At 41.9% G+C, this 27,803-nt stretch overlaps 1 protein-coding gene across 7 annotated transcripts in view; it reads left to right on the top strand.

The window, feature by feature from the left end:
• Positions 1 to 27,803, top strand: part of VGLL4 (vestigial like family member 4) — a 110,742-nt gene that overhangs the window by 28,858 nt on the left and 54,081 nt on the right. The window contains exons 1-2 of one of the 7 annotated variants that reach the window (XM_080386191.1): positions 14,881 to 14,987; positions 15,738 to 15,806. The exons of 3 other annotated variants lie outside the window; for them this stretch is intronic. Coding sequence is in view for 1 of the 4 variants with exons in the window: in XM_080386189.1 (XP_080242315.1) it covers positions 14,906 to 14,987 (82 nt within the window). In the remaining 3 variants the exon portion in view is untranslated. Of the gene's footprint in view, positions 1 to 11,793; positions 13,807 to 14,404; positions 14,988 to 15,737; positions 15,807 to 21,025; positions 25,324 to 27,803 lie in introns of those variants that run through there. 3 more of the 7 variants (XM_080386192.1, XM_080386189.1, XM_080386193.1) reach the window with 3 other exon arrangements.

Below are 27,803 nucleotides of genomic sequence, written 5' to 3'. Positions count from 1 at the left end.
TACGCATGCAGTATTTCTAAAATTTTATCTGTGTTAGATGTTAGAAAATCAATCTTTTTAATAAACATTTAAAAAGAAAAATACTGATTGCGTGGCTTCGGTTTAGTGTAGTTGCATTCTTCCTTCTCTTTGTGGAAAGTAACTTGAAAATGCCCTCTTAGGACCTCTGTCATGATCATTTCCATACAGTAATTTCTTCAGTTTGGTGTTATGGGTGTCTCAGTATCTCACTTCAGAGAGAGCGTAAGATAGAAAATTTGTCCCGAGACACAAAATACCTAAATGATTGAGTGCATTTGATGAATGAGGCACCTTAAGAAGAAAGCATATTGTTGTAACAGTATTTATCCATCTACACTGTTATTAAAGTTTTTGTGTCTGCCAAACCCAGACATTTTAGCACTTCAAGATTGGCCTTCAGAATTGTTCAGTTAGTAAGTTTTCACTGCTTTCTAGTTTTGAGCTTTTGGACTCACATTGTCACACAGTTTACGAGTCTTTGTTTATCTGTTAGAATTGAAAGCTTAAAAAATAAAAATAGTGTGCAATGTCTTCAGATGCCCTTGGGAGAAATGGGGCTTTAAGTAAGAAAAACATCAGTATTGCAAAACTTTGCAATATTATGGAGTTGCAACATAAAGAACATGGGGAAAAAAGGGGCAAGTTCACTGCTAGGGTCTAGTTTTTCAGTAGTGAAGTCTCCTTATTTCACTTATTTAAATGGTCTGTTATCATATTTGGAAATACGAGACTTAAATACTGTTCTGGGCATATCAGAATTTTGTTCTGTTCAGCCCAGCACTGTTGTATCTCTGCAATACTTGACTTTTCTTAAGACATGCATATGAAATACTTGGAAATCCTCTTCAGCTCCAGTGCCATAGGTTTAAATTGTTAGTTATTCATCCATGTAGCTTGTGATTTGCATTGCATGTGATGGCAAGTTTGGGCAGGCGTGTGTGATATCACTGTAGAGGAGAAGGGTTTAGCTGCTCTCTCCAGCTGTAGAAGAGCGCTCTTGCCCTGCCCTAGAGCTGGTTTGGCAAGTGCACGCTGTCAGGTCCTTTTGGCAGAGCAACATACAAGCCAAGGAAAACATGTTGGGAGTTGAAGCTGGGGCTGGTTGCACAGCTAGGCAGAGGACAGCTGGAACATAGTTTGTCTTTGTGTAGAGATCTCGGGTTTTGGGTCGCCTTTTTTCTCCAGATACAGCTTCACCACTTAGATATTTAAATCCACAAGCAAAATGGCTATCAGAGGAAGGCCTCAAAGAGATGAACTACTGGGAAACGGAGGCTGTTGACTGGTTTTGTTGCATTTCTTTTTTAATTGCAAATAGTTGTCATTGTTCTTTGTAGGCTACAATATGTGCATAGACATCACAGGGGTTTATTACTTGGTGTGACAAATACATTCTGACTTAGAGGAGATGCAGTGAATTGTTTCACTAATCTCCTCCCACTGTAGCCTGTAGGATTAATTTGGGGGGGGGGGGGGCGATATTTGCTTTGCTTTCTTTGATACTTCTTTGATATAGGACCTTAACATTGTTTCATGAAGGATTTGATTTATGCATGTGCAGATCGAAAATTGGAAAAGAATAATAGTTTGAATTCTTCCTGTTTTAAACAGTTTCTAAATTTCTTGTTCTTATTCCACTGAGTAGCATTGTCAAAAGTGTATTTTAAAATACTTTTGAGAACATGGAATGATTTAGTGGACTATCTGCTTAAATAAAGTGGTGATAAATAATATTAGGCATGCCCCCCCCCCCCCCAAAGGAAAATAGGTCATCAGCTCTCTTGAACTAAGCTGTATATTGCTGAGGCTTTACTTACTTGTTTCTTTATTTTTAATTAAGCCAACAGCATGCATGGGAGAGTGTATTTCACATCAGTTCTGTTTTAATAAACTGAAGCAATGCTGGTATAACAAATAGTGAGCCTGGTTTTTAGAAGTCATTATCGATACACATGTATGTGTACATATACATGTATGTACATCTCCTGTAACTTCACACAGAATGAGTTACCCATTTCCAAAAATAGGTTAAGATAGGAAATAATGCAGGGAATAATAAGGAAAAAGAGAAATATTTTCTCCGTATTTAAAGAACCCATTAATTCTGGTGCCCTTCTGTTCTGGAGGGGAGATCTGAAGCCTGACCTTTGCATCCTTTCTGCTACCCATGTAAAGATCTGTTTCCCAAAGAAACTCCGAGGTGGTAGCACCTGCATTTTGAACGTTTCTGCCCGCACTGAATGCGCTGCTGCTGACGGTGCGGGGGGCTGCCGGGGCTGCAGCGCTGGCCCAGGCCCTGGCCACGCAGAAGGAGCTGCCTGGCTCGGCCACGTCTCCAGCACCCAACGCCTCCGCTGCGGGACCCGGGGCAGCAAGGGGGAAAAGCGGACCAAGGTGAAGTGTCGGAGCAGAGGGGGTGTGTTTTGGAAGGCAGGAATGGATGTTGGCAGGAGAATATGGGAACTGGGACTGGTTGGGCAAGAGTTTGGGACAAGTAGGTACTAGTGGAAGAGTATTGGAGATGAACATGGGAGTCGGAAAATAGGACTAGCCGCGGGAGGGGAGCGAGCCTGGCATCAGAGGTCAGACCCCAGGCAGAGAGGGCGAGACGATGAGTTGAAAAGGGGACAAGACGCAAGGGGCTGGTAAGCGTTTTGCCCGTTTGGCAGCTATAAGTAGTTCAGCCTCGCTGGTAATTCTTGTGGGTACCAACTAGTTCTGGGGGGTAGTGGGGATAGTGCTGGTGGGCGGTTCTTTTCTTCTTAACTTGCCCTGTTAGGAAAACAATATGTACTGAAATACTGTGGTGAAGTCTGAAATCTTAAAGATGATGATTAAATTCAGCTTCTATGTTAAAAATGCATGGTATAGAGCACTCTCTACCAGAAGCTATTTTTTATGGAAGGCCTTAGTCTTGTTTCCTGAGAGGGACGGTGCCCACTGAAAGGCCTATTTAATATTTGAGTGTTTTTTTCCACATTGCTTAGTGTGGAGCCTAGACTTTATTTTCTGCCCACTATTCAAACAGAGCTCAACAGGCAGGCTTATTCAATTCCTTGTAGGTTTCTGTATGGCATTTAGCACTGTACTGCCAAAATGCTTCATAAACTTTTAATTAATCTTTGCGACACCTCTTTGATATGATTCAGTTCAATCATTATTCGGGACCAGAGCCAGTAAATCTTTCTTTACACAAAATGAGGTGATGTCCTGTGGGAATCAAACGTGATTGTGCAGTTACACAACAGTGTAAGCATTGCAAAGCAGTGTTACCCCCAAAAAAACCTTTTCCTGGTGTTTTTTAGCTTGCAAGTGTTTTATTTTTACAATCATTGTGATACTCTTTGAACTTTTTGTATGTTAAAAATCATATGTAACATTATTTATCCTGAAAACAGCTTCCTAAGACATGTAATGGAAAGAGTAGAACATCTCCAGCTCAGGATTTTTAGATTTTTGTTTTATTATGTTTTGTAACCTTTTTGCTGCTACTTTTAAAACAAAACCAAAGAAAACCAGCTCAGCAAAGAATACTAGCAAAACCAGCCTTCATTCTGGTATGTGCATGTGCATTTTGGTGCCATGTAGTTCTCAGAGCAGTTTAGCCGGGGCTGCTCACACAGGTTGGAGTCATGCTTCTAGACTGATTACCAAGACTGACATAAACACAGTTATGCTGAATATTAAGGTTTCAAACTGAGAGCCTTTGATTTTGAGGATACAGTGTCATACCTTCGTGCATGGTTTAAATGCTTGTCGGTGCATGTTGTGTCTATTTGTCTCTTCATTTATCATTGTTCCAACAAATCAGCAATTTAGACCGATGATATGACTCCTCGTTTAATTGCCCTGACCCAGCCTGAGCAGTCATTTTCATATGACAGTTCAATTTCTCTAACTTCTGGAAACAACGAGCCCAGAATTTTTGGCAATAATGTGACTTTATGGCAGTTAGCTCAGCCCACCCTCCTACAGCTGATGGGTTTTTTTTCTTGCTTGGGAGCTGGGATTTAGCTGTAGGGGAATTTTATCTCCAGTGGAGTCTCTGTCAGAAGGAGATGCTCGGACCATTAGAACCCCTTTCTGTTTAGCCACCAGTCCTGTCACAAAATAATACCTTTTTTACCCTCTTATCTTGAAGGAGGAGTACATAGACTCCATTACACCCTGGATGACTGCCTTTTGATGAGCACTTTGGGAAGAAGATGGTACCTTACCGAATTAGTACTGGCAACATTGCTTATCTTGGGTCCCTATTCCTGTAGCTGAGAGGACCTGTAGCTCAGGAGAAAGGAAATAAAATGTCAAGAGGCAAAGGACCAAGGCAGAGAGAGATAAGGTGGTACAAAGCTGAAAGCGTCATCTGCCATTTCATTCTAGGATATCGACACCCCATGATCACGTATCTTTTGGAATTTTGTGTGCTTAGGCCTGTCCTGCTGGTACAGGGTTGGGAGTAACCAGAGCTAGAGCAGCCTGGCAGCTGCAGCTGGGATAGAGGTGAAAAGTCGGAGTGAATTTTAAGACCTGGATTACAAAGTATTAGCTTCAGGAAGGGCTGCGAGGTTGTGGTGTGAGAGAGGATGGGAGGCTCTGGGCTCACTGATAAGTTGAGGCTCGTGAGAAAAGTTGGTGCTTAGTGCGGGGTGGAATTTAGGGCAGGTGGAGAACATACCTTCAGTAAGGGTGTTGAGATTGCTGGAAGGAGCGAAAGAAGCCTGTAGGCAAGTGAGAGGGGATGTTAAGATGGGAAACACTTTCAAAGGCTGAGGAAATGTTGAGGACATTGTGGAGTATTTGTCTTGTTTGGGAAGCACTGAGTTTCAGGAATTGACGGGGTGGTGGGTATGAGTCTTGGGAAAAGACCTGACGTGCCCATATGTCTGCATGTCCAAGTCCTTTGTTGTCGTTAAAAATTTGGTAATTCTGATCCTTTCCTCTATAGCTCTGTCTGTTCTCCTCAGTAATTGGGGTTAGCCTGCATGTTCCTGCTGACCCGCAGCTGAGCTGTGGCCGTGACATCCAGCCGGCTGCCACCAAGCTGAATGTTCTTCTGGCTCTTCCCCAAGTGGTGACATTCGCTGTGGTCAGCCTCCTCTCCCTGCCAGCTGTTGGCAAAGCACAGGAGTGCAGTTACCTTTGAGGACTCTGGCTGTCTTTGAAGTGTGATTGAAACTTGCTCACTATTTCAAATTTTGGGGTAAGGAGTGTGACAGGAGCTATGGTTGCGTGACAAATGTTTTCCTTGAAAACCGGATTAAAACAAGCAAGTGATTAAAAATGGCAAAGCTTTGTGCCATGGTAGTGTTCGCTCTCACATTACTACAGCATTTGTCTGTGATTCCGCATAGCATTGAGTAGAGTCTGTGGCACGGGCAGCATTCATCAAAGGGAAATTTTGACTTCTTGATGGTAAATCAGAAGCTAACGTTTGGTTTTAAAATGCCCTCTTTAGCACTGTAGCTTGGAAGCCCCGTGTTGCTGTTACGCTTCCCATGCTGTGCAGTGGTCTCTTCTATTAAAGCTGTGAGTGATCGTGGTGACCACTGTGTTCCCTAAGAAAAGAAGGCTAGTGCCAGCTGGGGGGGGGGGGCGATGTGAAATACGTGTAAATATCATTCCCAAGGCTTTGCTGTGTTGTCAGAAAGCTGGAAGTTAGCAACAATTAAAATAAGTGTCTTTTTTGAATGTAAAATGTGAAAAAAAATATTCAAACCTTCTTGTTTCTGTTTTTTTGGGGTGAAAAAAATCAAAAGCACAGTAAGAAGACTAGCGGTTTCCATTGAAAAATAGTTTTGATGGAGAATTTGGTTTGATTTTGAGAGTATAAATGGCCTTTCTGGAAGGAAGAATGCCTTACCTTGTGTACCTGTAGAATTGGAAATGATAACTTTGATCCATTGGAAAAAGTAGGGGTTTGGCTTGCTATCATGTCACAGCATTCGCTGTCAGTACTTGTCAAGGCTTGAGAGCGTGGACTTTTGAAGCTCGTGTTTATGTTTTGGAACAGGGAGGGCTGACGACTTTTGAAAGGTTTTCCCTTATTAAGGGGTCGATGGGGGTGTTACTTCTTTATTTCTGAGACCTGTGAATTTGTACTTACGGACAGTGAGGGCATTCTCTGTAGTAGCTAGTGGTATTAATACCATTTTTAATGTGCCCCATCTGTGTTACTCAATACTACTACAGTTAAACATATTCTGTATTGTATTGTTACTCTAAACAATGCAAGGGCAATCAGTACCTTGAGAGCAGGTCGTGGTGGTCTTTTTTCATGTTATCTTCTACTCTGTACAGAGGGCAATAGATCCACCAGCATCTTCAGCAAAGGTGCTGTTCTCTGGGTGGCTGGATTTTTTGTGAGCACTGCAATTTGGGTTAAGTGACTGTGTGTTTAGGGGTTTGGTTTTGGTTTGATTTGGGTGGGTTTTTTGGTTTTTGGTTTTTTGTTGTTTGTTTTTTTTGGTGGGGTAAAATGATTTATTAAAGACAGATGTTTTTTATATAGTAGAGAACAAGACCCCCAATTGGAAAAGAATAGTCTTAGAACTTGAATGAAATTTAATTTTAATTTAATGTAGTAGGTTGCAAGTTATATAATAGGGTTCTGTAATAAGTACTTATTAACATTTTCATCCTAATGTTTAGGATAAGTAATTACTTTAATGTTTAAAAGCCAAAATTAATTTTTCTATAACAAAAGCTGTTACTGATTTTACTGCATGGTTCTTAGCAAGATAGCATTGGGCTTCATGGTTTGCTCTCATTTATACGGTTGTTACCTGTGTTGCCTGTAAGAGTCTCTAACTCTGTGCAAGCAATGTCAACTCCGCACACTTCAGTAGATTTACATACATTGACATCCAAGTTGAATTAGGCCCTGTGAGCATATCTTATGTCTCACCAAGCTAGCTATAAAGGGGAAATCTTTTCAAGGACTTTAGCGATCTGAGAGCTCTTTGCTTTATTTCTAAACCCTGTAATTAGTGGTTTCTTGAAACTGGATTTGCTTCTTCCCAGAGCTGAAGGATATGCACAGTAATTTTGAAATCCAGCCTCTAAACATGGTCTGGCTCTTAACTATTCTAAGTAAAAAGTATTTTAGATGCCTGCACATCAAGCTGACTTAAATTGACTTTTTTTTCTTTACGGACTTTTTTTTTTTTTTCTCCTTTTTTCTTTTTTCTTCTTCTCATTTCTCATATAGAAAAAAATAGTATTTTCTTTGCCCTGTTAACACAGTATTAGAGCATGGCAAAGTTAACACTTCACTGTTTGCATCTGGAGGCTGATGGTGTTGGAGACTCTGTAGTTCAAGATAAATTATGTTTGTGACCATCATCAACCCTTCAGAAATTTAAATGTGTATGTAAATTACAGGAAAGATTATCGGGAACAATTTTTCAGCCTAGATAAACTAGATTTATCTGTTATATATTCTAGCTGTATTTTTAAAGTGTTCTCAGCCCAGCTTAAGAGACTTAAAAGGAGAAAAATACTGGCAAATTCTGAATTGTGAGGTACTACTGAGAAATTAAAAGTATTCTTGGTAAACCTGATTTTCCTAGCCTGCTGTTCAGTTTGAGTAAGCAGTCAAAGAATGAGGTCAAGATAAATCAGGTGCTATTGTACACTTTTCTCATTTGTATTTCACCTCGTAGAACTTGGAAGTGGTCACCTGGTTCACTGCCTGCGCTGCCCTGCAGTCTTTGGCAATTGTGAAATAGTTATTTGGTTTTAGAAGGATCAGCAGAACGTGTACACTGCATGTCCCTGCTCACCATTCATTTAAAAGCTTTATAAAAGACTTTATGCTTTGAAACAACCAGGGGTTATGGCTTTTGTGCCACAGTAAGAGAACAGAAGGTAATCAAAGGACGCAGCTCAAGTCCAGGTCAGCGTGATCCAACTGATGGAAGCAAAGTGGGCTGCTTCCTAAATTGCCAGCTGCTTCCTTCTGGAAACAAGAAGTACCTGCCAGCGCAGTATTTGCTGCCAGAGGCATCATACAGTACCTTCTGCACCCATTTTATATTTTGACCCAGAGAGCTAAATGTGGCTATTGCCAAAAACCCCCAACAAATCACCAAAACGAAGTGAGAGCAGCAGTGAAGGCTCGTCCGTGCCCTTGCCTTTGTCCCCATCTTTTCGGTCCTCTTACTCATGTAAATGGTCTATGGTACAATAGAAGGGTGCAGTTGAGTTTGGAGAAGGAGATAAATAACTTTCTGGAGGTGACAGAGTGAAAATGGAGGGAGAGGGCTCTTGCTGATGAGGACAGGCTTTAATTAACCAAAAGCTTTTTGAGTAGTTAAATGTCTTAGTGTTTTTAGATCTGATACGAAATAGCTGGTTCTAAATTGCTAAACATTTACAAGTAAGTGATCTGAATTTTTTATTTACATTCACAGTGATGTGCTTTTTAAAAATCTCTGTGTCTTCAAAAAAGCAGTAAGAACTGCAGTACAGCTAAACATTTATGGAAAAATAAAAATAATAATCCAGCTCCCAGTCCAGACAAGGCATTACTGTCCATTCCTGGGTCATCAAAGAGCTTGCAATTTGGTATCCTTGGGCATCACCATGTTTTTGGTTTCCCTAGCAGTTCTATTGTTATTAGGCCAGTAGGGAACTGAAACCAGGATGCCTGCTGGCTTGGTGCTTCAGGGAACAGAGAGCTTCATAACCTGAGTTTCCCAGCAGTTCATGGGTATGGATGCAGTTGAGCACACATTTGCACTCATTAACAGATTTCCTTACTAGGTGTTACTATGTTTGGTCTTTAAGCAGGCTTGAGTAAGTTAGGGTACGACAAGTATGAAAGAGAATGTACGAATTATTTTGCTACAACTTAATATTGTGTATAAATCTTAATATTTCAGTCTCAGGGAACTCCACTGATAACAACAAAAACATCATTTGTGTTCTATAATGTCTGGCATATTTTTGAAACCTTTAGCTAGTAAAGGACAGGCAAAACAAGAAGACGTGCACTAGCTTTAGCCCACCTGCCTGGTGGGGCTTTTGTTGTTGGTTTTGGGTTTTTTTTTAAGGCTGTGAAAGGGAGAAGGTAGTTTGATGTGATTAAAATCTAATCTATTTGCAATGTACCTTTATATTTTTTTAAATCGTGATCTGGAAGGATGTGTGTGTTTGTATCTCCTGTTCACTGGTACAGTCGTCATTACTTAATGCTTTGTAAAAAGTGTATGAAGTTGCTACATTCTGCGGTACCTGACTCACTGAGCAGAGTTTAGTTATGGATTATGCTATGTGGATCTCAGAGGCACAGCTGTTGAGATAACTGCTTGTAAGAAACTTTAGATATAATTTTCCTTATCACGCATATCTGAACTTCCTGCATGCTTAATACACTTTAACTGTATTTCCTTATCATATCTGAATGTATTTAAAAGCAAACACCCCATCTTGCTGTTCCTGTGAAATGTATTCTAACTGAAATAATAAAAATCGAGGTGGTAAGTGCAGCAGTTCTGCAGTTGAGTGTGTGGAAAAGGAGAAGCAGAATTTTTCCTTCAGGCACATCGCCACCTAGCAGCTGCTAACTAGTATTTGCTCTTCTTTTAAAAGAAAAAAGGTAAAGCCTGTATCTAAGTATTCTTGCTTTATTGCTCCACCTCCTTCTTGGAGCGTATGGAGCTATCGGCTAGTAAGCGGTGTTATCATAAATGCCTGTCTGATCTCGGGAGCTGCAACAGCTGGTTTTGTCCATTCGGAAATGGAATTACACTGAGCAATACTGTATGGCGTTTACGTCAGATTGTGTCTCACCCCTAGAAAGACTCTGTTTTTTCTCTCGCTTGCAAAATTGGTCACTGTAGAAATAGTTCCTATTTGCTGATGATCACTAAGGGTGAAATTTCAGTTGTGTCCAAGTGAATGGCTTGCATGTTGTTCTTCTACCCTGTTGATTCCTGGCCGGTGTTGTGCATTTCCCCACTGAAAGATGTGTGGCATGAAGTGTAAACCAAGCTAGTAAACCTGCACCAAAGCCTTTTTCTCAGGCTCTTCAGCGCTCCTGCTTCAGGCAGCGGCCAGCATGGGAGCAGGGAGAGTGAGGAGGGATGTGGGAGCAGGGAGAGTGAGGAGGGATGTGGGAGCAGGGAGAGTGAGGAGGGATGTGGGAGCAGGGAGAGTGAGGAGGGACGAGGGGAGGATGGTGGCAGAGAGGCAGAGGACTGGCAGGGTTGAGGACAGCAGAGAAGGCCAGGAGTGCCCCAAGGGAGCTTGCCTGAAAACAGCTCATATGTTTAAGTGCTGTAAAACCCACATAAACACAGATATTATGGACTCGATAGAATAAGGAATTGCCTTTTTTTTCCTATGAAAATTCCAGTAAGGATTTTAAGGATTTATTTTTATATTAGGTCCTAGTATGGCTCAAATAAGCCAGGACTATATATTTTTATAGTGGAAAAGTTTTAGTAGCATTTAGGAACCAGTGATGCCACAACCTACTACATTCATAATAGGCACTGTAACTCTTCAAAAAGATAATTTTCTCAAGCTTTTTTTAAACCTGACAAATGCTCTGTTCTTCTTCTCAGCTGTTGGTACATCTGCACCAGTGCTGTAGCTGGGGCAGATGTTTGCTTTCAAAGTGAATCTCCCAATTGCCCTTCTTTGGTCTGCATCACAGAGTGGTCTCACCCATAAACCAGATTCTGTTCAGACAAAAAGAAGCTGAAAGAAGCGCAGCAAGAGTGCCCCAGACGTGGTCCAGCTGCGAAGGGACATTGGTCCATCTGACCGGACAGACATACAGCGGCAGCTCAGGGTGGCTTCACACTGCCTTTGTAGGCACGCCACCGTGTTCTGCCAGAGGGAGAGGCTTGGTATTTTCTTATTGTGAGAATTGTAGAAGAGCAGCACAGAAATCTTGTCAAACTCCACCCAGGTGCAGAGACTAGCTGTCAGAATACATATGTACCCTCCTGGTTTTGACAATGATTTACCTGCTCGTTAGAATTGCCTTTTTTGTTTGGTGTTTTGTTTTTTTTCGTTGGTTTTTTTCTGCTTTTTTGCTTTCCTTGCTTCAGAATACTTCTGTGGTAAGACCCCCTTGTGTGAAACTGCTTTTGCTTTCCGTATTAAAGTGAATCAGAGGATCAGTAAGAGGTTGAACCATCCCACCTTCAACGTGGGTTAATTAGAATCATATCTAATATAGTTGGGTGTGAAGCCCAGAGTGACTGGGGGAGATGCAGGCGGGTTTCGGTTGCCTCTAGGGGATGCTGTTGTTACAAGTACCGGTGCTCAGCGGGTTTGCTTTCCAAATACGGGAGTTTACCTGCCTTACAGAGGGAAAGTGGGTGCAATCTTGGGGGAAGTACTCTAGCTAATATGAAGCAAAGATAATACTGCACATAATGGTGTTTGCGACTGTCAAGATGTAGAAGAACAGAATGAACGAACAAAGGTCCTAGAGTGCTGTTAATACCTTGTTTTCCTGTGTATGTTGTGTCTAACCCGATGACACATTGATTCCCAATCTCAGTTCAGTGGAAGGTGTCTCCAGCTGGTGAAGTGATCGATGAGCAGTTTGAATCAAGCAGTTGGGAATTCTTTGCTGTCACAGACAGAGTACTTTACAGTGACCGGGTCAGTGTTTAAGGTTAATCTCTGCTGGACTTGAATGTGTTGATCTGTTTTCTTTCAAAGAAAGTTCTCTTATGAATGGATTTTGGTTTTAGAATGCTTAAGATACACTCAAGCTGATAATATCCCCCCCCCCCTTCTTTCACTAGTCATTGCTTTATTTTCAGTATAGATGCTTTAATTTAGAAATTCATAAAGCTCCCAGTGTTTGGTACCAGTTTATTTAATATGAACCATGCAAGTTCTTCATTACGCAGCATTTGGCAAGTGTTAATCATCGTGTGTACTTACTGCTGAAAGCCATTCACATAATAAAGTGATCATTACTGTCTGAAAACCTGTGACTACTGGTCTAGTAAAGACAACTTAGCTTCTTTATTAGTGTCTGGACGGCACTACTGAGCAGTCAGTGATTTGTAGACAATACCCAACTTTGCCTTTCCAAACAACTTGAAGAAATATGTATCTTTGAATATAGAGGGGAATTCATATGGGGCTTTGAACTGTAATGACCTTCTGTAGCTAACATGCTATGCGAAACCCTTTCTTGTAGGCCACTGCTCAAAAGAAGTTCAGAATGTTGCTTTTGTTAATTCCTCATCACCTGCGTTCCTGCAAAAAGATTATTTTAAATCAGAAAAATTAAATCCTTATCTCTTCTTATCCTTCCCAAGTATCCATAAAATTGTTGTATTAGTGTAAATTCAGGGATGCTCTCTGTATTAAAACCTGTACATATCAGAAATGTTTTCCCCAAAATCTTTGCCATACTTACATAAGAAACTTGCATTTCATGCTAGAGAAATGTGCCTCTCTCCTGTTAATGTTGTAGGTATGCATTTTTATTGCAGTTTATACCTTAAAGGGCTAAGACTTCTCTTGATGCCTTTATTAAATAGCTGGTTTAGTCTGAAGCATTGGTTTAAAATATTTTGAATTTCAGTATGCACAACATGATCAGCTATGTAAAACTTCTAGTCCCCCTGTTTAAAAACCATAATGTTCTTCTGTGTTAGAAACACTTCTCTTGCTAGAAAACAGCACACACTACCTTGGTCAGGAGACATTTGTGGAAAAAAAAAAAAAAAAAAAAAAAAAAAAGCCTGTGAGGCAAAAACCCAACTGCACTCTTTATATTAAGTACCATCCAAGAAATGTACTGTTACTTCAGCATTAAGTACCCGTAAGTTTTTACACCATGTTAAAGTCTTAAAGATTAATAGCACTTCCAATTAGGAGTGTGCCCTTGTTGCTTATAAATGATCAATAAAAGGCTTCCCAACCTTCAGCTTCCCAGCAATACAGAATGCTTTTCAGGTAATTTGTTTCCTACTGTATTGAGTTTGGCACCGTTGGCGGACGTTCGTCAATGGAAGCACATGGGTGGGTAATGCACGGGACTTCTTCTGTCTGAAGGGAGGAGAAACCTGATCTGGCTTCTAGGGAATCTTCCTTGGAGATAAATTCCTTATTCCTGTTTATCAGCAGGAAATTTTAACTAAATTACCTGGTCTTACTGAAATACCCAGTGTATTCGAGCAGTGCTTTTCCAAATGCCTTGACAAAATGTCACTGGGTGGGTTGCCTCATTGCCTCGGTCATGCAATCCCTTCCCTTTTGCTAACTGAGGGGAGAGGTTCACAAGGTAGAAATGACTCTTTGTTACTGGTGCTCGCTGCCCGGCTGCTCCTGCGCGTGCCATTGCAGCGCTCTGTCCCAGAAAGGCAGGGATGGGCTATGTTCTGGGCCAAAGAGGGAGGCAGAGGGAAGGCTGGGACTCCATTAGCTTTTTTTTGTTTGTCTTGGACCAAACTTCCCCAGTATTTATTTCTCTTTTTCTATCAAACTAGACTTCAGGTGCTGATGGGCTGCAGGAAATGCAAACCGATGCCCATTAGGCTAGCACATGCTTACACCCAGACAGATGTTCTGCCTCTTAGGATGAGTCATACACATCTGTGTAAGCAGCTCGGGCCTTTGTGCTCAGGGCTGGGTCTGCAGAAGGGCAGACCACATCCTGAGATGAGAGCGGCTGCCGTCAAAACCTCCATCATCTGTGTCATTGGGGCTGGGGCAGCTGTGAAAAACCCGCCAGGCAGAACTGCACTGTGGATAGGGCTTGGGAAAATCAAGTCTCGTCATGTAATGAGCGAGTTGTGGCAGCGTGTGAGTACGCAGTACCTGTGTTTATATATATAAATATACACCTGTGCACAGGTATACCCACTGGAGCTATTTTATATATTTATTTATATTTATATAGATATGTGATATATAAATAGAGATATATAAATATAAGCATATATGAATGTATAAATATATATAGTTATATTGTATATTATATATATGTATATTTATATAATTGCATTATATAGAGATATATAAATATAAGCATAATTGCATGTATAAATATATATAATTATATATATTATATACGTATATTTATATAATTGCCTTTATGAGGGCAGAGCTGCCGCTGGGTTCCGCTGCGGTAAAGCAGCGTTGCTTTCCGCGGCAGCAGTGCTGGGATAGGGCTGAGGCCAGGCTGGGATGTGAAGTAAACGTTCCAGGGGAAGAACGAACGCTGAGCAGGGGGTGCAGCCCAGCCGTGGCGTCCCGCAGCCCGGCCGGAGGAGGCCCCGCTTCCTCCCGGGCCGCCGCGCCGCTCCCGGCCCCGCCGCCCCCCGGCCCCGCCGCCCCGGCTCCCCCCCCGCCTCCCCCCCCCGCCTCCGCCTTGCCGGCGCTCGGTGCGTTTGGGGCCGGGTGCTGTGCGGCAAATCTCCGTGACACCCGCGGAGCCCCGGGGAGGCGCCGGGCATGCTCACTCCTCCCCCGAGCGCCGGAGGAAGCTGGGTTACATACGAGTCATACCAAGCATAGCCCGCATGTCAGCGCAGTGAACTTGCAGCGGGCTGTGAGCACAACTGCTGTGTCTTTGTCCTAGGAAATTCCCCTTGTTTCGTTTTTCCCCCACCCCCCCCACCCCCCCACCCTCGTGTGTGTGTGTGTGTGTTTTAATTGGAAAAAAAAGACTTGAAAAGTTTTTAGACAGTCTTCTTTGTCTCGAAGGGCACGGTATACTTTAGTTTCCAGAAGTCTGGAGGGGGGAGCGGGCTTGCACCCCTCCGGCGTGCCGCGGCGGTGCTTTGTTGTGCGGAGCTGAAGGCTGGGCCGTGTGCCGGGCAGCCGGGCACCGCCGCCGGGCCCCCTCCTGCCGCCACCCGGGCCGAGGCGAGCCAGCCGGTCTGTTCTGCCAGCCCGATAAATGCTGTTGATGAAGATGGACCTGTTGAACTACCAATACTTGGACAAGATGAACAACAATATTGGCATTCTGTGCTACGAAGGTAATGGGGCGGTTGCACGGAGCGACGCTGGCCGGGCGCTCGCTGCGGGCGCGGTGCGGGGGCTGCCGGGGGGCGCTGCCGGGGGGGGGCTCCGCGCCCGCCCTGGGGCGCTTTGTGCCAGGGCAGGAAGGGTTTGGGTTTTTTTTTTCCATTTTACTTTTTTTTCCTTGTGTGGTTCGGGTTGTTTTTTTGTTTTTTTTTTTTTTTTTTTGTTGGTGGTGGTTTTGGTTGTGCGTGTTGTTTTTTTTTTTTTGTTGGTTTTTTTTTGTTTTGGGTTTGTTGTTGGTTTTTTTTGTTGCTGTGTGGTTTTTTGTGTGTGGGTTTTTTTTGTTGTTTTTTGTTTTGTTTTTTTTTTTTTTTTTGTATTTTTTTTACTAGGAGTGTTTTCAGCGTGATTTTCCTCTTAAAGAAGCTGCCGTGGGGTGGGGGGGTGTGAAGGGCCGCGGTGCTGCCAGGGCAGGCAGACTTTTTGTCCGCGATGTCTCTGGCTGTAGAAGGAGCAGCCCGGGAGGCGGTGTGCGGGGGGACTGGTGGGCGTGAGGCGGCCCGTGGGTGCGGGGCCGGGGGCCGTGGGTGCGGGGCCGCCCATTTTTGGCTGCCCAGGGGCCGTCGGCCGCCCCCCCTGCCCCGCGGCCGCCCCCCGGCCCCGCTGGGGGGAATTACCCAACTGGTTGGAAAACGGGATTTTATTTTATTTTTATTTTTTTTAATATTCCTCTTTGCCGGACTCTACATTTTCTGTCTCTCCAGCTCTTGTGGGCCAGCCTGTGCTGTCCCCGTTGTAAGTGTTGCGGGCCCTGGCTGGACCCGTTGTCCGAGGTAACGGGGTACGATCGGTTTTCTTAATCTAGTGGAGTTTTTTATCTACGTGCAGTTTGCAGAAGTGGTTATGGCTTGGCTTTGCCTGGAAAGAAAGGCACCACTGAGCTAATTCAGCTTGGCAGTGGAACTGTTTTCGCTGCAGCCACACACAAGCATTGCAGAAACCTTTCTTCTGATTCAGCAGGAACATTTTCCATGTTCCTTTGGAAAATAAAATTGCTGGAGTTGTCAGGGCAGAACCCATAAGGAGCGTACGTGGGACTCAGAGCTATCTATTCATACTCTTCAGAAAAAGACCAGGCCAGAAGGTGAGGGAGCTGAACCTCACTTTGGAAAATACCGTCTTTTCTATCATTAAACCAGCATGGCCACATTTCTTTCCTTCAGGAAGTGGAGGGGCTCCCTGCAGAACTCTTAATGTCTCTATTTCTTTTTTCTTCTTTCCTTCTTCCTTCCTCCACAAACATGTATGTATTTGCTTGAAGAAAGCTCTTTTAACAGAACGCTGGGCTTGCCCGTATAGAGCTGGGATTCAAGAGAGTCGGATTTTTAAGCTCTTTTCTTATCCTGTGCTTTTTTCATTAGAGCCAGAAAACTAGTTAAAAACAAGAAAGAAAGAAAGAAGGGAAAAAAACCCAGAGAAAACCAACTTGCAGGATCCTTTGACTTTTTCATTGCTCTCTGTGGTAACCAGTGCTTTCTTTGGAAGCAGTTGACAACTTCTGATGAAGACCATGAAGTTCTGCATAAAATTCTATTTACGTGTTCCTGAGTGTTTTGTTGACTAAGGCAGAAAAAACTGTTTTTTTGGCTCATTAGTTCAATTCATTGTAATTATGCCTAATATTTATGGAAGGTTCTTTCCAGCCCCTTTTTCCCCCGCCCTCTTCTCCAATAATTGTTATTTAACCAGATCTTAGCTTTAATAGTTCAAAAGCAAAAGAACAGCTTAAGGAAGACACTCTACTGTAGCACTCCTTGTTTAGTTTAAGCATCTGTTGCTATGTTCCTTATTCTGGAAGTTAACATTTTTATCATTAAAATAAACACACACAAAATGAAGAAGAAAAAAGCAAAACTTCAGTGGTGTTTATAGTGAGGTGTTTATATCCCAGTGGTTTAAAAAGTATAAACACTGGCAACATCTGCACTGAACTCAAAGGGTGTTTTAGAGATGCCTACAGATCTTCCATGCCTCTGCCATAGTATTTATTTTATGAGTGAGTTGTGTCAGCAGTGGTGGGTCTTTTCAGAGACGCTGCTGTGGTAGTAACTACATTGACAACAAAGTGCCCTTTCAAACTCAATTAACGAGGATTTATTGAAGGTCTTACTTGAGCTACTAATAAATAGACATCTTCCTGAAAAGTACTTTTGTAGAAGTAGGATAAGATACAAATATATTGTATGATGTGAAAATAGGTTTGAAATTTCAGAGGAAAGAGTTATGAACCTATATGCCACAAGAAATGAATGAGATCTGTTCCTTATTCCTTTAGATGCTCTCTTGAAACACTTGCTTTTGCTTACTGAGGTAATTGCTATGCTGGTGAAATATGTTATTATCGTTTTATGAGGTTTACTAGTGGTTTTAATCTTTCACCTCTGGCACAAACCACTGGAGCTATGTGCTGTTGATTTGTAGCTGCAGCTTATCGCTTATCCATAAGGGATGTATCGGTACACGAGCAATAGGAAAAGTGCTTCCATCGTGTGCATTTGGCAGCCCTTTAGCTCAGCATCGAGTGGGAGAATATAGTTGGCATCCCAAGAAGAGTCCTACTTTCTCCTGGCCCGCAAGAGTCACAGATAGCGATTCGTTGTCTGTAAGCTTCAGGCTACTGAGGTAACGCTAGCATTTGGTTAAGCCTTCCTTGACTGGGAGGTGCAAGAAACCTCAGCTGTGTCTTAACTTCGTTCTGTTCCCGAGTTATGTAATTCATGATCATGCTTCAGTGAGTATGGGAAGCTTACTGACAGGGTGCTGCTCAGTTCATGAGATGTATTTCTGGTTTTGCCTTACTCTGTGGAGGTGGGAGAAGAGGGTAGAACGGTGAGTAATGTAGGTGGGATCTGCTTTATGCATAGGGAAGTGTCCTTTTGTTGGGGCTGGGGACGGGAAGTGGGAGATCCAGAAGGTCTCCCGTTAGCTGCTAAGGAGTAAGGGTGTGTTGCAGATTTAGTTGACTGCTTTGTAGTACTGAAACTTAACTGAAGTTGACTGTTTTCTCAGTTATTATTGTGAGGCTGGTCTAACAATGACACACACTGCCCAGCGAGGTTGTGGAGTCTCCGTCTTTGGAGATACTTAGATCCTGACTGGACATGGCCCTGAGCAACCTGCCCTAGTTGAGGCTGGTTTTGAGTAGGAGGTTTGGACTAGATGATCTCCAGAGGTGCCCTCTAGCCTCAACACTTCTGTGATTCTGTAATACGATGGAAAGTTCTATGCACTGGTATAATTAAGACAGCCACAGCCAGCAAAAGGATTATAACCAGAGATGAGGTGAGAGAGGGTTTTTGAAAGGGGCTCCATAACTCTGAATCACAGAATAAAGCCATTTTGTTTCCTTATGGTTGGTTGTTTTATACTGGTGATTTGTGTCTTTCTGAGTGTTTCTGTAATCCTTTTGCTAGCTTTGAGCTCTTCCTGATGCCCCATGATTATCTAAACTGTGATTGATGCTTCTGGAGTAAAATCTTAATTTTTAACGACGTGGTGGCTTTTTTCAGCAGCTTGCATAAAGAAGAATGTTTGAGGTTTGTCTCCCTCTCTGGTAGAAAGAAAATTTTTAAACCATTCTAATGAGACTGTTTAGTGTTCGCCAGCAGGAAGGTGACAGTTACATTAGCAACGATCAACCATTTCAAGCCATTTATTGTAATATATTTGGCGCAGTGAGAAAGAAAAGTAGTAGTAATTGGAGAATTGTTGACACAGCATCTGGATGCTGATTTTTAGCATGAATACATCTGATATCCCCCTACTAAACATTTGCTGGCAGTTTTCAACAATGGCCTGTTTAATGAGTAGTGCTTTCATACCATTGTTTTCTTCCTAATGAGCTCAGAGACATCAGAAGACTCTTGGGAGGCAGTTGTCCTCGCCGAGGTGCAAGGGCCAGGAAGCAGAACCATTCCATACCAGTCTGGCATTCCCCGGGCTTCGTATCGAATGACAAGCACTTGATCCGGGCATGGATTCAGAGGTAGAACATCTGCATCTTGTTTTGCAATGGAAACTCACTTAACTTCAGCTTAATATTCTTTCTCAGAGAGCCTTGTGTGTGAGGTAATGGCAGGAGGGCTCAGAGTTAAACAAAACAAATCGCAGGTGATCTCAGCTTTGAGTGGCGCAGGGGCAGCCGAGCAAGTTTTGGCTCCTCGTTTCCAATAGAATATGTATGAGAAGGTGCAGTTTCCAAGTAGAAGATTTGTTTCATTTTGTTGTTTATCTGAGGGAGTGTACAGATGGTTGTGTGTTGGAAGGCAGATTTCTGTCTTCCTTCCTCTCTCTCCCATTTTCAAATGCTTTGTGTTATTACTGCATTCTCAAGGCTTGAACTGCTGTGCTGGGAAAGGTATAAAGAAATGCAATAAGATGCTAAGAAATCCCCCAGGCATGTTATGAGACTTGGAGCACTCAAAATAGTTATACGGAGTTCTCTGGACAGTCCAGAAGACTGGATTTTTATTTTTTTTTTTTTTTTTAATGAAGAAAATTGGATCCAGATTTCTAGAAAAACGCCTCTTTTCGGTTTCAGGACAGCTTACTTTAGTTAGTGGCATATTACATAATTATTTCACTGACTTCCTGTAACAATGAAGCATTAGCTGGCAGCAGCACTGAGCTTGCATAGCTGTATTATCTTCCTAGGGCACTGCAAGGCGTTTGGAGTATGTGTGTCTGCCCCAAAAGGCCAGTTGAGATGTTTTGATATCAAACGAGGAGCCTGAAACAGATTCTGCTAAGTTCATTTGCTTTTTAACAGAATTTAACGTGCTTTCTTAAGTTCTAAAGAATAGTTTCCATCAGTTTTCTTTGCTGACCTTGCATTTTACTCAGGGTTTGTAACATCAGTTTCTCCTATTAACTTCGAAGTTTGGTTTAGTTTCTAAATATATAAAGTGACTTTTAACACTGCTTTTCTATTAAGAATTAGTGGAATAATAAAAGGAGTCGAAACGTCCTTCATGGTGAATTAAGTGTTCTTATTTGTAATGTAGTATAAAATTTGTGTTCAAAGTCATGTAAATTGAGATGCACCTACAGAATGTTCCCCATTTATACAGCATTCTGTGGGTTTTGCTTTTTCTATCTCTTTTAGCTTCGGGGAAAAAAACCCAAAGAGCTCCAACTTCACAGTTGGACTTTTCTTACTCATTTCCTCCTATCATGAAGTTGGGAATGGTCCTCTTCAGTACTGACATCAAAATTCAGTTTATTTTCCTCATGTATCAAAGGCAAGGTAGATTTAGGTCATACTTGAGCGTTTTATTTTTTTCCCCTGGAGTTCTGTTGTTCTCCTCACCCTTGATGCTAGTTCAGCATTTGTACTGAGAATTTAAACAGGGAGTTTGAGGGTTATCCCACAACTTTCAATAGATAAGGTAGGCAGCACATTTTTTCCGAACTAAAAGGTAGTGAGGTTGGTAGCAGTAAGTTGAATTCTGTGTTAATGAGCAATTTGCTTAAAGGCTGTAACTTGTTACTCACAAGTCAAATTTGTTACAGTGCCAGGTCTCTTTGGATATAAATCCAGGGATTTTAGGAGACATTGAAAAAGCTTAAATTGCTCCAGAGTCTGAACAATGCACTGTATTGTATGGAGAACTGTTAGAGAAAAAATAAAGCTTGAACAACAGTCTTCATTGTGTGGCATCTAAAATTATGAATGAAAAAGTTCATCCATATGTATTGGGTTTGCCTTTTTAAAATATCTGCTTTGCATGAAAATAGTTGTCTATTAATTTCTTCTTGAGGATTAATACAGATGGGCCTTTATATTTGATTTTGGCTGAATAGACTACAGAGTTTTAACATGCTGCATGCAGACAGTGTGCCAAGAAATTTAGCAAAGTTGTTTACACTAACAATAATCCAGCAGGACAGAGCTTATAATTTTTCACTGATAATAGTGTGAGGTAGTGATGAATACAGGTTCCTGGAGGAGTGTTTACAAAAATGGTATTATACTTTTTCAGTGTTAAGAAATAGTGAGTTTTTTGCGTTCTGATTTCTTTTTTAAAGCCAGCCAATTTTTTTTCCTTCGTCTTGTAGTCTGTATCATCTCCCTGAAAATAACTTTACAAATCAGCATGGAAGGATTGCTGGGCACACAGAGTCGTTGTTCCCTTCCAGTAAAACCCGTGCTCTGTGGAAGGTCACTGCGCTGTAGCACTGCTCGGTGCTGTTGTGTAAGCGCTATGCCGAGGCTGTGGGTGCAGGAACGTATACACTAGAAGTGCCGTGATGCACAGTTTTAATTTCCTGGAGGCAGATTTCCCTTGGTGCTTTGTCTCACAGCTTTTTTTTGAAGAGCAAGCTGGCAGTCTCATGCCTGTCTCTACAAGTCGGTGTAATGGCGCATGTGTATCTGAGGAGTCTGGATGGAGGGAGAGCATGGCCGTAGCTCGTCCGGCACGATTGCTGTTTCGAACAGGCAGTTGAGCTCTTAATTAAGGTTCTCTCTGTCAACTAGTAAAGCTCATGTTACAGATGGGATGGAGCTGGAAGAGTTTTGTTCTTCGTGTCAGTGGTAGTTCGGTACTGATTCTCAGGTCAGGCAGGCTCGGAGCATTGTAGTTGCATGGAAGGAGCTCCGTACAGCTTTTTCTTCTATAACCTTGGTGAAGTTGAAGTAATGGTGTTCCTGGGACCATCACAGTGTTGGTTCTAGCCAAACAAGAAGTCATCCAGAAACTTCAGTGAGGTGGCAAGTCTTCATCAAAGATCTTTTACCTGTCTAGGTTTAATAGGAATGTAAGTCCTGAAAATCTCATGTAAGAAGTGACACGAGTGGCGGGGACAAGAGCGTGAAATGGAATTTAGAATGTTTCCTTTACCAAACTTTCACGGCACTGTTTGGCATCAGGTTTTTCAAAGGAACGCTTTTTTTTTTATTATTTGCCGTTTAATTTTGTTGCTGCTAGCGTTAAAAACAAGAACTTGTTCAATACAGTAGTGCATGGTGCAGTCCAGCTTCTCCCTCCAAAAACGTTACGTGACACTTTGTGCCTCATTTTGTCTTTAGAGGAAAATATCATCCACAGTGGGGTGCACATGGATGGGGGTAACAGATTATATTTGGGATAAAGTGGAATGCTGCAGCCTCTGTGGTGCAGGAGGAGAGAAAGCATGCCTTCAGCGGGTAGGTGCCAGCTTAGTTCCTTCACAAAATAGGTGGCTCCTGTCCCCTCATATTACACGTTGTTACAAGAGTCTATGTTTGATTATTTAAGACATGGTCTTTTTCACTCCTCATCATTTTGGGGTTCCTTGTCAACTGTGAGAATCGAGCACTGTAGTGTATAACTTTCCTCCTATTCTTCCAAACGTTGCTAGCAGGTTCCAGGAAATATATTTGCTCTCCCAGGAAAAGTTTGGAACCAGTTGTGTTTAAAAAGCAGTAGTTTTTCCTGGAAACCCATTTGACAGGGCAAGCATGGAAACCACTCGGCATTACACTTCCCTGGTTTGCAAGAATCAATATTTGTTCCTCAGCGTGCACAAATAGGTTTTTTTGCCTTTAAACATGGGTTGTAGTTAGAAATGAGAGAGATTTAGTAGGTGAGCCTATCTTTTTTTGCCCAGTGTAGGAATGAATGGCACTGTTGTACAGCAATATAAGCCAATTATATTATATGTACTTACTACGTTTCATTTTAACCAAAACTCGCAGAACAGCGGACTGGCAATAGTTGTAGTTACCATCTACAGAGTGCCCAGCCCAGCAATTTTTTGCCTAAGAACAGTGAAAAACCAAAGCTGCTAAGTGGATCTTTTGCAATAACTGTTGTCTTTTGGGGAATGGGTATTTGCTTGTTTTACAAGTAGCATTAGTGCACTCTGGTTGCATGTTAGAGATGGTGTTGTGTCTTCCAATTTTGTTATTAAATTGTTAATGTTTGGTACATCTCACTTCTGAAAGTAAATCTTCGATGTTTGTAAAATCAGAAGTTTTGACACTTTCGGGGCAGAACCTTTCAAAGAATTATTGTTTCTTGACTCCAGATTACTAAATCGGTGTTGTGTTCTCTGGGATGCATTGCTAATTGAAATTAAATGGCCATATGAAGAAAACCAAAGTTGTCCATCCAGTCAAAAGGAAACTGTTTCTATGAATCTAAATTGTCTAGGAAGACCAGTAAATACCACACAAGAGCTGGCCAAGTAAAATAAGAGTATTTAGTTTTTCTGTTTATATTCTTTGGAAAGTAATCTGTTCTAAAGCAGGAGCTCTACAAAAAGTACTCAGCATATAGAAAAAAAAGCTGACATAACTATGGCACCTCCTTTGTGGTGGTTTTATTCAGAACACATTAAATGAAGATGGGGTGAGGGAGGTGCTGTATGATTCATATAGGACAAGTTTGAACTCAGCCAGTTTCTTGGGTTTAGTATAAATATTTATGGCATTGAAGGGGATTTTCTTTTAATATGCTTCCTTGTGCTCCGGATCTTTTAGATGTCCTCCTCAGACATCTGGTGTGCATCGCTGCTTGTTTAACCCCCACCCTTCAGTTTTCATGCTGTGGCATCTCAGAGAGCTATCACAGTCACTCTGTGGTTGGCGTAAATTAAATCTCACAGAGCCAGCTGGGAGAATGCTGACGTGCACACTTTTCCTGCTGAACACTCTGAAACCAGTGGCTACAGTTGAAGAGGGGAACACTTTGCTCTTGTCTTGCTGTAGGCATCATGCTGAGCTATTTACCAAAGGTGTCAAAAATAGGAATTCCAGCGTTAGCAGTGGTGTTTACTGTCTTGACTAGTTTCTGTCTCTTAGAAAAAGCTTCTCTTATCAATGTTATATAATCAACATATCTAACTTAGCTTATTAGCAAAAAAAAAAAAATAAAAAAAAAATTAAGTTCTCTTCCTTGAAAGTCCTAATTTACAGGAGTGTAAGTGCTTTGAGATACATTACGCTTGCCTTAAGAGCGATTTTTTGGATGTACTGAGGTTTTCTTTGTAGTACAGTAAATTGAACACCGCCCTATTTGATTACAAGTGTTTCTCAATGAGCCCATTTAGAAGCAAGTGTGATAACAAACATTTTAATACTCATCGTAACATATTTATGTATTTATTTTTTTTTAAATCTTCTCTGCAGAATCCTAGTCCTCATAGAAGCCTAGTTAATTCAACCTTCAGCTACCACCGTGAAATAAATAGTGAATATTACCCTTATGCACAAGGGGAACAGAGCTGCAGTTGGCTAAATTTACCTAAGTCAGGGATAAAGCCAACAGCAACATTGAAAGCACCTTGATTGCAATGCTTTGCCGTAGCCGCTAAACCTTACTGTGATCTGTTAGTAAACAAAGAATGCTTTTACCTGTTTGTTCTGAGATGTGATTGTAAGCTAAGGAGATAACTGAACTTTGAAACTTGGGCTGACGATATATACGGACTAGATGCGTGCTGCTGGGCAGCAGTGACAGAGGGGACAGGAGCTTTTGGATGAAAATCTGTTGTGACTGTGGTTCATCCGGAGTGGACCCCTTCTAAACGGAGATGATGAAAACTGTTTTGGTGGAAGTAGAGTCTTTTTAGCTGATACAAGGAATGAGCTCTCGCAAAGAATAGTGGGATGGAAGAATTTGAAGTTCCCCGGTTTGAGCCGCGGGACCTCTGCAGGTCTGTTCTTTTTATATTTGAGGCCTGTTGAGTTGCATAAAAGGAATGCACCCACTGATGCTGGCAGTTAATTTTATATTCTTTTTGGAAGATAAGTTGGGTTAAGAAACTGAAATTAAATAGCAGTCCAACTGGGGCCTTGCAATGCACGGCTCGGCAACAGGCAAGCTGATAACCCATTTATGACGTAAAGCGGTGCTTTCAAACCTTTTTAATTAATGCAGTGTCTCACTGCCCCTGAAGTGGCTGTTCCATTAAAAACTTCACAAAGGTATTTAACAGAGTGCTTGCTTAATTATGTGGTGGAACATCTTTAGTGTGTGATGAGGGGTAGAGATCTGCAAAAATGTTTAGGCCGTACATCGTTCAAGCAAAATGGGGAAGGATTTAACAGATCATTAACTGGGAAACGATATAGTGATGTAGTGAAAGATTTAATTTCAGGGTCCTGTGGAGCTACTGGATCCTAGTATCATGCGAATGGTGGGTCACAGACATACAACTGACATTTTTTGTTACCTTCATTTTGTCAACCCATCTGCACTTCCCTGTCTTTTCTGTGTTTTTCAGGAGTGAGTTGCTTTTGCAGCTTTGAAATAAACAAGGAGCCTGGAGTTAAGTTAATCAAAGGGAAGATTCAGCTAAAGACTAGTAGGTATAGGGCGAGGAAAACAAAGCCCCAATTAAATCTATGAGTAGAGTGTAACTTTGGTACTGCTCACCTATTCCAAACCCATGACTGTCAAGATATCTTTGAAAATACGTATTTCTGCTTGTTCCTTGCTTTTCTAAGAGTCCTGCCATCTGTGCCCAGAAAACTGTGAGAAAGGTTGTCCAGGCAGCATGTAATTTCTTGGTAGCAAACAATCCCTCCCTCTATCTTTCTGCCTTAGCTTCCCCTTGGAGAGAACATTTATTTTAAGTGACCCTGCAACTTGGCCCCGTAAACCACCCTCCTTCTTGTGAAATAAACAGTCCAGCTATGAATTAGACAGTGCTCCCATCCATGCCTTAGCACCGCAGGGCTGTCTCCCTTCTTTTGCTCTGAATCTGACAACCTCTAGCAATCTCAGCCGCTGCATAGTAGTGCTGACTGTAGGAGAGCAGATAGGAGCATTAATTCTAATTAATTCTAAAAAAAAAATAATAATGTTATCTTCAATCCTTTTGAGGACGTTCTCTGGTACCATGTTTTTTCACAACACAGTCTTCCAGTGGAACAACCGTTTTCAAGCTCTTGTACTCTGTAGCTACCTAATTTTTTGTTGTGGATCTATTCATAGCGAGTTTGGGTTTTTTTCCCCCCTAAAATAAAATCTTAGTTGCATGTCATGAACCCAAGATTAAAAACTGCTATGTCAGAAGCACAAAATTCATTTTGTCTTTTTCCTTAGTGGTGGTATACGCCTGTGTTGTCTGTTTTGGAGGACAATCCTTTCAGGAACGATGGTAATATTTTGGATTTTTAAAATATGTTTCTTCATACCAGCACCCATACCCCTGGAGAAATTATATGGCAGCCTTTCCTCTCTATCTCATGAGCCACACTGTTCTCTGAGCTTTTCTAGAAGATGAAGCCCTCACAAGTTTTTGGTTATTAAAGCGCTACATGTGAGCAGCATCAGAGGAAGACTATTGGGTTGTGTCTCAGAATAGTACAAAGCCAGTGGGTTGAAGGCTCGACATTATTCAGTCTCGTAGCGCTTCTCGTGAGCTTGAATTCGTTCTCTTCTGCTGACTGAGGCACTGGCGGGGTTGTATCTCAGCCTACTGCCATCAGTTACAGTAAAACCCTGCACATAAGGAGTTGGCAAGCTGACACGGCCTCCTCATTTTCTATGTAAATGACATGATCAAAAGAGTATCTTGTTTTCATCTGAATAGCTCATGTAGTTTGCTCTTGGATTCAGAGTGCTTGACTGCCCTGCACAGTTGTCATTGCTCTCTTGCTTTCCTTTGGTAGAAGGGATTTTGGAGCCCGTTTTGAAGGACAAAGGGATTTTGTTCTTTACAATGGATTCTTTGTGGGAGATGGGTTGGGATTGTTCTGATGCTCTGTGGATTAAAGTCTTCAGCAGTCTGTCCAGTTTGGGTGAAGGGACTCTGTGTTCCTTAAATACGTGAGTCCATTTCAGACAGGCTGCAGTCAGGTAGCAGAAAACCAAAACTGAAATGGAAGGGTTTTTTCCTGTGTTCATTAGGCCAAATGTAATTTGCTTGTTTCACCTCAGTTTAGCAAGACATTCTGGTGTTGGTGACTGTGAAGGTGGCAGCAGCTCCAGACGGGGCCTGCAGGCATGGGATGATGAAGGCTTGCCTCCAGTCTCATCTCCTCCTGCCCTGTGGCGGCAGCTGCTGCTGTTTGACTGCTTGGTGACATGCCATGTGGGGAAAATGCAGTAGCCAAGACTTCTTTGCTTTTTATGTTTTATTTTTTGGGTTGTTTTAGTTTTAACTTTACCATTTTGAAGTCATCTGGATCCTACTTACAGGAATCCGATCGGGGAACTTAGCACGAACTAAGCTTTCCAGGACTTAAACACAGTACAACAGTGGTGTAAAAAGTGGCGCTACTTTTTTTCCAAATCCATTTCAAAGGGAGGCCACCCATGTGTGCATATTTTTTACTAACATTTTGAATGTATTTGCTTTTGTGTTTGTAGTTTAAACATACAGCTTTTATGTCTTCTCTCAAGGGCCTTCTACCTTTCAGGTGAGGAATTTTGGGGAAAATAAAATTGAAACAAAAGAAACATTGCTTGAAAGTGCAGTATTGGATTTTGCAGCTCCGTTAGGAGAAGCTCATTTTCTTGATGTTCTGAGTTTTTCCATGTGTAGCAAAGGAGAATAATGTGGGAAAAGATGTTCAGAGCATGTTTTTAGTAAACTACAATAAAAGCTTGCAGTATATCTAAAAATAGACTCCAATTTAAGTAAGTGGAATAACAATTATTTTTTTTTACCTTTGCATGGCAGCTTTTGCCTCAAACCCTTGTGGAAGTAACAGCACAATTTATTGGCTTTAATTTTAATATGATCCCATTAATTTTGAGATGTTCACTTGTTTTAAGCATGGTTGCTGTAGGAATACTGACTGTGCTCATATCCACAGGAGGCATCGATTACCCAGT

The sequence above is a fragment of the Falco punctatus genome (genome assembly GCF_963210335.1).
Source record: "Falco punctatus genome assembly, chromosome: 4".
Classification (NCBI taxonomy): domain Eukaryota; kingdom Metazoa; phylum Chordata; class Aves; order Falconiformes; family Falconidae; genus Falco; species Falco punctatus.
This window is presented reverse-complemented; position numbering and strand designations above follow the sequence as displayed.